Here is an 11,011-nt window from a genome sequence, read left to right on the forward strand (position 1 = left end):
GGAAGCATCTTGTTCTGCGTTTGGTTCAAACTAATAAAAAGTGATGGAAGCTCAAGTATTACAATTTTCACTTGATAAAGCAGACTTGCCTTTAACAAATTTTATTTGTAACTCCAGTTCTACCCAAACTTTTGAGCCTTCAACCTCTATAACACACCCACAAAACCTTTTATAGTGTCCCGCGCTGGTATTTTTTTAGTTTGTTTACTTTTGTCTATTGAAAATTGTAGAAAGAACTTGGTGGAGGCAACTCCACTAAGAATAGGAATGGCAACAGGCTGGGTATGGATTAAAAGAGCCTTTCCAAGTCCAAATGCCTCTAAACATTTTATATACCAAACCCTTTTAAAATTTAATAATTTCATCCCAAAGCCATTCTATTTATATTTTGAAAACCCGAACTCTTCATGAACCCACCTGTTTATGTAACCATGAGTCAGGTCAAATGATTTGAATTAGGTCGTGTTAACCAAACATTGAATATCTAAAATATTATTTACCTAGGTTTAGGAATTAGTCAGAATTTTCACAATAAATTAACTATTATTAAAGGCTCTTTAAAACCAAATGCCAAGTATTTAAATTGTTTTTTAAATGGTAATCAATTTCAAGATTAAATTCAAAATGAGGTAATATCCTTTTGGATAGGTGTGTGGGATCCTTAACACATTTCCCACACATAACTGACCTTCTAAATCTATGATTTCCGGTTCGAGCCGTTCTTTTATTTCCTAGTTTAGCTTAGGAGCTTTAGGGTTTTCATAGTTAATTTAGAAGATAAAATTGATTAGACTTAGGTGATCAATCACACCAATGGTTGGTGATGACTCTAAAACTGAATATAATTAAGGAAGTTCTCGCACACACTCTACAGCTTTGTTCTCTGGTACAAGACCTACTTGGAGACTATGTGGGTAGCATTCTGATTCTCACAGAACATGTCCATAGGGTTCTCTGTGATTGAAATCCCAATTTAATCAAGTCAGAGAGATCCAACTCATACAAGTTCACTAATAGTTGATGCCACTGCACAATACTCGGCTTCAGCATTACATCTAGTCCTCATTATTGAAAAAGAAAGGGCCTACTTTTTGCTTTTCAAGGGACAAAATTATCCTATGGTGGATTTTCTATTAGAGGGAAAGCCTACATTAATACCTTCCTTCAGGTTTAAGAGATAGGGGCGGGGAGTCTCACTACTACTATACGTCTATACCACTAGCACTCCACGAGTGGGTTAGTTGAGTGACTGAACTGGGATTTTTATCACCCTACTGTTGCACATATGTTACGCTTTTTTCATCGCCAAGTAAACTCCCAACAATGTGCAGGCGAAATCCGAGTAAGACAATTAGCATTACAGGTGACAATCAATGCTAATATTAATACTAATACCTAAGATACACACTTGGTAATGCAAAGATAAAAAAGAAATCAGCAAATAACCATAAAATATATATAAATATGATTATGGTTTTATCCATAGAAATAGTAATATAAATAAATATAGACAAATCATTATACACAAATGGAAGCAAGCGAACCATAAGTAGATGACATTCTATGAGAGTGAAGGCATTGGAGTCGGCCACCACATGTGCACAAAGGTGAAAACATCGAATAAATTGCGGTAAGAAATAATAAGATTACGAATTCTTGGCATGAATGTATTATCATAGATCACCTCCAATGTTTTTCTCCGCATGTTGCATGATATAACCATTAGTTGTTGTACATCATTACCATGCATCCAAAATTTGAGAAAGTTAATAATCATATAGACGACGTCCTGTCGTTTGGATGATAAGCTATTAACATTGGACAATAATCACTATTTATGTATTCTCTGAGCTGAGGATATTTTTCCAAAACCATCTCATCAAAATGCATCTCGTGCTCCAAGCACCATTTACCTCCTCCATTATCATCATAGTCTTTGAGCTCCCAAAGGCGTAAAATCATTTGTGGATTCTTTAAAATTTGACATATCCTCAAGCAACCGTGACACGCTCCAAGTGGATTTTTTATAATTTGACATTGACGCAAGCAATCAACATACACTCCATGACATTTGATACTGTGGTATGGATCCAACTTTATAGGGTGCTCAAAGAAACGATAGCATTCACGGTTATATGGGTCGAACCAGATAAGGCGTCCACAACTATTATCCCACCAAAAAAGCAAATTCTTATAAGGAACACCACGACGGCCAAAGTCACCTGGACACAACACCATTGACTCGCTCCATTCACCCATTTCAGATATGAATGTCTCTACTTTAATTTCCATTTCCATTGACTCTGCATCGTATGGAGGAATGTATACCACCCTATAATTGAGGGTGTCATTATTGTCATAGCGGCATATGAACCCGACCCGGTAATCAATACCAAATAAAGGTACAGGAGGGAGTACCACCCATTGCTTAGTAATTGGATTTACCACATAAAATGTCAATTGATATGGAGGCTTAAACTCGCTACTGCTGCATAAAAGCAAGTCATTACACGAAGCTTCAACAATGACAACACTCTTATTGTTACTGTTGTGTACTGGATTTGGCGTTGCTATGGAATTTGGCGATTTAAAGGATTTGAATTCGGGTTTGTTGAGAGTTAAGAAGAGATCACAATTTCTCTGGATGAGCAAGGTAAAGGGCGGATGTGGATGCATTGAAGAGCTGTGGCTATTAAAGTGGTTAGCAAAATAGGAAGTAGAGATTAAATAGAACCAGCGACTTGAGACGGACTTACATTGAAATACCGACCTTAAAGGTAGCCGAATCAGAATTTCCACTAATACACTGTCGTGAAGATCATCTAGAGTTGTTGTTATTATGCCTTGGTCTAACAGATTGGACCTCTTACTGTGTCTCTTACTGTGTGGAAGACACCAAGGCAACAGAGCTGCCAATAACTCTTTGATGCATGGTATCAAATCCATGGCAATATCAGTCAGAGAGGAGAAGAGGAAGCGAGATTTTTTTGTTGTTGTTATAACTCAATTTACACACCACGTTAATTATTTATACAAGAGAAAAGAGAATTGAGAGGTAAATCTAAACCAAAACGGGATTGGAACAAAATATATAAAGAGTTAGAAGTTGATGCAAATGTAAAATCATGTATTAAATAAGAGTTGTTTGGACTTTGGAGTCCTTGTTTTTAGTCGGTGGTCCTATTTTTATGCTTTTGAAATGTTAGTGGATTTGTATAAATTTGAGAAGTTCTCTTGATTGAGAGTTATCTAATTATAAAGACCAATAAGTTTTGGGTTTCCTGCAAGAAAAACCCTATTATGTTTTTTAAAATTTATTATTATTATTATTATTATTATTATTATTATTATTATATATTAAAAACTGAAGCCTCTAAAGTTTTCAAAATCTTCCACGTCAGTATAATATTTAAATAAAATTATCATTTAATTTAAATAAAATTATTTTTGTTTAATTCAAATTTAACAAGGAGTGAAACTCTATTTTTTTAATAAGTCCAACTTAAACACAAACTCATCATTTTTTTTAAACAAAATTAAATTTGTTTAATCCAAACTTAATAAAGAGTGAAACTTTATCTCTATAATAAGTCCAACTTAAACTCAAACTCAAACGTTATTATTATTATTATTATTATTATTATTATTATTATATTTCACTAACGTGATATTTTATGATAATGTGCAAACTTAGAACCATGGATTATTCTTTTGAACGTAACCCAATCTTTTTCTTATATTTCTCTATTTTTTAGTCATATATATATATTTTGTTTTGTTTCAATAATTTCTAAGCCGTGAATCATTTGATTCTTTAATATTTGAATTTTAAAGTTATTTTTTGTAGTATCTGAAATTGTCTGAAATTTTTTTTATAAGCCATTGCACGTTCAAGTAATGATTTTTTTATCAAATAGTAACAAAAATTGAAGTCATACAAGAGCAAATCATGTAATGGTGTAGTTTCTTAATCAATTTAAGATTTTATAAAATTATTTTAGTTTACCTCACAAATAGGTAGGTTCCCGTGCATAGCACAGGTTAGCAACTAGTTATAATATAAAACCGAAACCTCTGAAACTCTCACAATTTTTTACGTCAACACAATATTCAAATAAAATTATTATTTTTAGTCCAACCTTAATTAGGAGTGAAACTCTATCTCTTTAACAAGTCCAACTTAAACTCAAACTCAAATTCAAACGTTGATAATCTATATAAAGTTGTTGAATTTGGTTTGGTTCTGAAGCCTCTGAAACTCTCACAAATTTTTCACGTCAGTACAATATTTAAATAAAATTATCATTTTATTTAAATAAAATTTTTTTTTTAGTCCAACCTTAATCAGGAGTGAAACTCTATCTCTTTAATATATCCAACTTAAACTTAGACTCATCATTATCATTTTTTTTAAATAAAATTATTTTTATTTAATCAAAACTTAATAAGAAGTGAAACTCTGTTTTTCTAACAAGTCTAACTTAAACTCAAACTCAAATTCAAATGTTAATAATCTGTATAAATTTGTTGAATTTGGTTTGATTCTGAAGTAGAATTTGAGGATTCCATAAATTTTGAAGTTTTAAGTCTTGGGGTTTTTGGTATTTACAACTCAGTAGATTGATTTTAATTATTCACCTTAAATACTTTTTATATAGGTTCATGTGATTTTTTATTTTCTTATTAAAAACTATATTTTTGGTTGATTAATTATTTGTTTGGATTAATTTTAATTAATTTTTTTTTCAGCATGTCTATTTACACATTGTTGGATTTTTTTTTTCTTCCGAATTAATAGTTTTTTCGTGCATCGCACGAGTTAGCGACTAATTATTATTATTATTATTATTATATATATAACCGAAACCTCTAAATTTCTCACAATTTTTCAAGTCAGCACAATATATATATATAACATAATAAAACTTTTCTAAAACCTGAACCCGATGCTCTGCCTTCTCTTTCTCCAAAATGCACACCCTGCCTTCTCTCCTTCTACCAGCTCCCCCAACCCAACGCTCCTCCATGCTCCTCCTCTACTAGCTCCCCTAACGATCAGACCCACCGCAAACCAACAGCAAAGCATCTAAAGACACCATACCCACAGATTCCTCAATTAAAATCCACCATAGCCACCATACCCACAAACCAACAGACATCTTCTAAAACAGATCTATTATAAATGCTATATAACTGAAACTTTTGAACCTTTATTAATCTCTCGAGAGAATGCCACATCTTTGTTGGATCCTTACTCACCAGCCACAGCTAAGGAGATCGATAGCGTGCCGTGCATGATAGAAATTTTCGAAAGTGAAAAAGAAAAAGGAAAAAAAAAAAAAGTTTAGTGGCAAAACTCACGTCATTGCCGTTGTTATCACTTTTTTCCTCTTGTCATCTCACGTCACCGGTCATCTCCCTATACTACTCCAGTTTTCTCAGTCTGCCCTACCTTTCTATTTTGTCTCCTTCTTCTCATGTTTTAAGTCATACTACCATCCTTTATTTTTCTTTTATATTATGTGGTAGTTGTGGGCTCTTGGTTTATGAGCCGCTTGACATCTCATGTGAATTTACTGTAATGTTTTGAAACTAGAAACAACTTTTTGAAATTTTAAATTTCAATTATACATGCTTTCATTTGTTAATAAAAATAATGTGTTTATTTTTTATTATTATTAGTTTTTTTATTATTATCATCCAAGTCCATTTTTTATATCACCACGTTTATTATTATTATTATTATTATTATTATTATTATTATTATTAATGCTGAAATTTTAGTACTAATAGATAGGTATATTAGTTAAAATATATGCACGTATAATTTTAAGTATTTTAAACAAATTATATGAACTCTAATTAATAAATATTTAAATATATTCAAAGTCTAAGTACTCCAATCAAAAGAATTCAGTTATTTAGTTTACGACTTCATGCCTACAATTTGTCGTTTGAATTTTATATTTGCCCTCACATAACGCATAGGGTGTGTTTGTTATTGTTGCTTAAATAATAATTTTCAGCATTTAAATAACATTACACGTATTTTCACACACTTTTTCACCGATACGTATTTCCACAAAATAATAATAACGTTACTAGAATTCTCTTACAAAACGAGCCCTAATAACTGGGACTTCTAGAACCTTTTAGACATGAAGAGAGTTCAGCCTCATCATTACCATTAAAGGTGTTTGACAAAATGTCTTAGAGAAATTTGAAATTACTTCAATTATTTTCTTTTAAATGTTTTGATCTATTCATGTAGGGAGGAATGAGGGTTTTCCCTATTTTAATAGTCATAGATTACAAAATGAACATTTGGTGAATATATCTGTAAATTTCTATAATTTGGTATTTTTTGTTTCAAGTTGTTATTAGTTCTTGAGATCAATGAGGGCTATGATTCCTAGGTATAACCTATTAAAAAAATAAACTGAATTCCTAGGCATTGATGTTGATCTTTTACTCAAATTTTGTTGCTTAATAATTTATAATCAAAATAATTGATAATCAAGTAGATAGTTTAGTAAATATACTTTTTCATTATAATAAAATTTAATAAATTCAAAGCAAAAGTATGATTTCCCGTGCATTGCACAGGATTAGCAACTAGTTATTATTATTATTGTCAAAAGCGATACTATTCCTTGTTGTTTCTGAAATAGTACTATTTCAGAATGAAATTATTAAAAAAACACTTAAGGGGGAAATGCAAATAACCCAATAATTATAGGTGTGCAAATGACCCAACAATAACTAAGAAATAATAAGGTTGTGTTGTACAATAGATTTCTCAATTAAATAAAACATCTATTTATATTAAATTTAATTGTCATTAAAAAAATATTACTTAGGTTTTATTGGTTGGTGCACATGTTTAAACTGTTAAACTTGGTGAGAACCTAATCTCCTTGACTATACCTAAGGTTTTTTTAATTTTTTTTTTATATGCAAACTACCATGTTTAACCTTATAGGGTTAATATTGTTTCTAAAATTTTTGTTTAAGAAAAAAAACTTTAAGTTAATACCATTTTGGCCCAAAGTTTTAAATTTCAATTGGTTGGTACCTTCCAAATTATACACATGGCAGATTGAGTTGGATTCAATAGATTGGAAAAACTATCAACCCAAACTACACTCGACCTAAAGCTCAAAATAATATTTTTACCTTACCCAACCCACCAACCTATGAAAACCAACTAAAGACGTTGGGTTGGGTTAGGTTAAGTCAATTTTGCCTGGTAGGGAGGTTTGATGCATAGCCCCAGTTTTAACGGAGAAGCCTTCACCTCCTTGTAACTTCCATTCAAATATAGGCTGTTTTTGCTCAACAATAAAGTTTCACAAAATATATGGCCAAATAGAACTATTTTAAACTTATATTGAAGAGCCAAGTTCCATTTAGTGAGAGAAACAAGTTTAGACAAGTAAGATATTGGGCATTTGATGGATTTTGAAAGATGAGTGTGTGTAGTGCCAGTTCATTGTCTGGTGATAATCTGTTTGGCCTATCCCATAAATAACCAACTTTAATTGAAAAAAGTTGCTTATATTTTCTATTCAAATTATTTGGTCGAGTTTTTTAGGTTGAAACCAAATTGGGATTGGAACAAAATATGTAAGAGTTAGAAGTTGATGCAAATGCAATCATGAATGCAAAGCTGGACGTGAGATCTTTTTGTTTGTTTGTTTGTTGATAATTGGTGGACGTGAGGCCTTTACTATGAACCCCTGATATATATATTTATTTTTTATATTAGAATACGTTTGGCAAAAATTAATTTTGTCAACTTATTTTACTATTTAGCTTATTTTTACTACTATTTATAGGTTTTACTGTATTTTTTGTACTATTCCTAGATTCCATTGTACTATTTCAACTAACTTTTACCTTTATTTATAGTACTTTCAATAAAAAATGCACCACCGTCTAAGACCCACTTGAAACCCACAGCCACACTATCTGCAACCCGCGAAACCTCACTTGAGACCCGCGACCACACCATCGAGCTCGGCCAAACGCACCACTGTACCCATGAACCATAACACCAACCCAGAACGCCAATGCCGCACCCACCCACCAATCCGACTACCACAAAGTTCAAACTCATATCACAACCAACAAAACCCACCCACCATACCAAAACCCAGCAACCACGAATTCGATCTGACCTCACCAAATCAAACCCACAAATCTAATCTCACCAAGTTAGACCCACGAATCCGATCTCACCTCTTGACCACAAGTTAGACCCACAAATCCGATCTCACCTCTTAACCACAATTGCCGGACTAAATCGCCGAACCACCAAGCACAAACAAAGGCACAAGAGAGAGCGAAGAGAAAAGAGAGAAGTGAGAGAGGAAGGAGAAGGGAGAAGAGTCTGAGAAAAAAAGAGAACGTTGGTGATTAAAAAATTGGTTTTTGTATTTACCTTCTTGCTACAGTGGGCTGTTATTCATAACAGCTCATTGTAGCATGAACGTAAAATATAACTACAGATTTTAGCTATAGCAACTTTACTGTGGGGCCTTTTTTGTTGGATGAGATGCTAAAATATCCTTTGAGTTATTTTAGCATCTTTACTATGAATGTTCTAAGCGGATCTCAAATGCACCCTTGGTATTAAATAAGAATTGTTTGGACTTTACAGTCCTTGTTTTTAGACGGTGGTCCAACTTTTATGTTGTTTGAAATGTTGGTGGATTTGTATAAATTTGAGAAGTTTTTTTGAAAGTAAAACATTAAAAACTATCTAATTACAAAGATTGATGAGTTTTGGGTTTCCTGCAATGAAAACCCTATTATGTTTTTTGGACTTAAAAAAGAAGAAAAAAAAAAGTGATCCTAAACCTATTGTTATACACATATACTCTTTTTTGTTTTGAGAAGAAATACCTTGAACTTTTATTGAAAAAATTAGCCATAATCAGCAAGAACAATTAAAAGATGTGATGGAACACCCTCTATCCATATTAAAATACCACTAACATATCTCGCATGTTTAGCTAGGTAGTGAGCTATAGAATTACTTGCTCTGCGAGTATAAGAAAAAGAAATAAAATCAAAGGCATATATAGTATTCTTTAAAGAAGAGAGTAGGTGTCCAAGGGAAGCAAAGGAGTCCTCGTAGCTTTGTAGAGCTTTGATAACAACTTCAAATCCCCCTCAAGAATAATAAAAGAAAAGCCACAATCATAAGCAAAGAGGATAGATTTGGCTGCTGCCAAAGCTTCAACATCATCTGTGGAGGCGGGTAATTTGATATTCTCTGACAAAGAAGCTAAGACCTGTCCTTACTAGTCACGAACCACTACACTCAGCCCAGCCATACTAATATCTTTGAAAGTAGCTCCATCGAAGTTCACTTTGAGAACTAAATCTGGTGGAGGTTGCCAATGAACCCGGGTTTGCGTTTGATGAAGGGGTCAACTAGGAAGAGCTAGTTGAGCCCGATAGAACTCATGGAGCATCGGGGATGCTTGGGACATAACCTAACTAGTAGGAAACTCCACATTGTTGTATATATAGGTATATACAAGGATAGGTTGTAATAATGATGTTTGAATTCAAAGGATTTTGTTTCATAAAGTGAAAATTCAAGTTCTGGAATTTTCTAAGTGAAAATTCGAAGATCGTGAAACAATATTTTCTGCAGAATTTTCTAGTGACTATTCAGAAAGGTTAAAGAAGTTTTAAGCCTTGTTAACGGTTTCAAGCCTTATTAACGGTTTTATGAAACTCCACAAAATAGTAAGTTAGAGAGAAACACAAGAAATCCTGTGGTCATTCTCCCGAATTAATATCTGTAGAATCCAATATCTTGGTCGTATCCTGAGGACAAATTTGCGATAATCTTTTAGCAACATTAGTGTGGGGGCAAATATTGTTTAAGGAAAACAATATAGTGTCTCCAAGTTATCTATTTTTTGTTTGTCTTTTGTGTTAACCTTGCTCTTCCATTATTAATTTGTGTAATATCCCTAACACACATGCTTGATCCTGATTTGGTTTCAACGATGCCAATTAGTCCATACTAACATGGCAAAACATTATAAATCTTTTCCTTCCTCAATAACAAACTGCACCAGCTCCAAAAAAATATTGAATTTTTTTTTTTTTTTTTGACGAAATAACCAAAAAGAATCAGTTTCCCAAATTGCCGAGAGTGCAGGACAGCTCCATAAAGCATGAATGATTGTTTATGGACAGGTTTGGCAGTGCCCACAAATATCTTCTGTTACACTTTTACTCTGATTTGTTATCTTTTAATTTATTTAATTAAAAAAATTGATTTAAAATATTAATTGAGCTTAAATTTATTTTAAGAAATATTACACATTCCTATCCCAAGAAAAATTACACATGAATTAATGTAAAATATTTATCTAGAATTACATTAAACTGACTTGATCGAAAATTTGTGTGTACAAGAAAAATAAAACACACACATATATATGATGGATGTTATATCCATGATATTTTACAACAAATTTTAAGTAGTAAATTGTTACGAGTTACTAGTAGGTAAAAAAGTAATTTAAATGGTAGATTTGAATTGGAACCAGCTATAACATACTACTTAAAATTTATTATGAAAATATTATGGACGTAACAAATCTTATATATTAATACATGGGCAACGGGTTTAAACTTTAAACGAACCTTATCAGCATGTGGCCTATGCTATAAAATGTTGAGCAGGAGCCCACATTGAAATAATGAAAGCCATACCTCCCCTTAATATATCGTATATAAGTTTTCTAACCCAAGAAATTAACATTCTTTCATATCGTGAGGTGAAGCAAAGACATACGTTGTAGCAGCAACCTTAAATTTCAATTATTGCAAGATTTTTTATCTTGTAAAAAATGGCTAAAGAGAGTTTGGTGATTCATATACGGAAATTACTTATTAAAAAATGCATAAAAAGCCATAAAATAATATATATATTTTTTTAACAAAGTAGAGGAGAAGAAAATAATAGAAGAAAATCTCATAC

General features: G+C 32.2%; 1 protein-coding gene across 1 annotated transcript; it reads right to left on the minus strand.

The window, feature by feature from the left end:
* Nucleotides 1-1,773: 1,773 nt before the first annotated feature.
* Nucleotides 1,774-2,946, minus strand: LOC142629102 (putative F-box/kelch-repeat protein At1g15680). Its single transcript, XM_075803090.1, has one exon. The coding sequence runs from the start codon at nucleotides 2,944-2,946 to the stop codon at nucleotides 1,774-1,776; it is 1,173 nt and encodes a 390-aa protein (XP_075659205.1).
* Nucleotides 2,947-11,011: the final 8,065 nt, after the last annotated feature.

This window comes from Castanea sativa, chromosome 3, assembly GCF_040712315.1.
Source record: "Castanea sativa cultivar Marrone di Chiusa Pesio chromosome 3, ASM4071231v1".
NCBI lineage: Eukaryota > Viridiplantae > Streptophyta > Magnoliopsida > Fagales > Fagaceae > Castanea > Castanea sativa.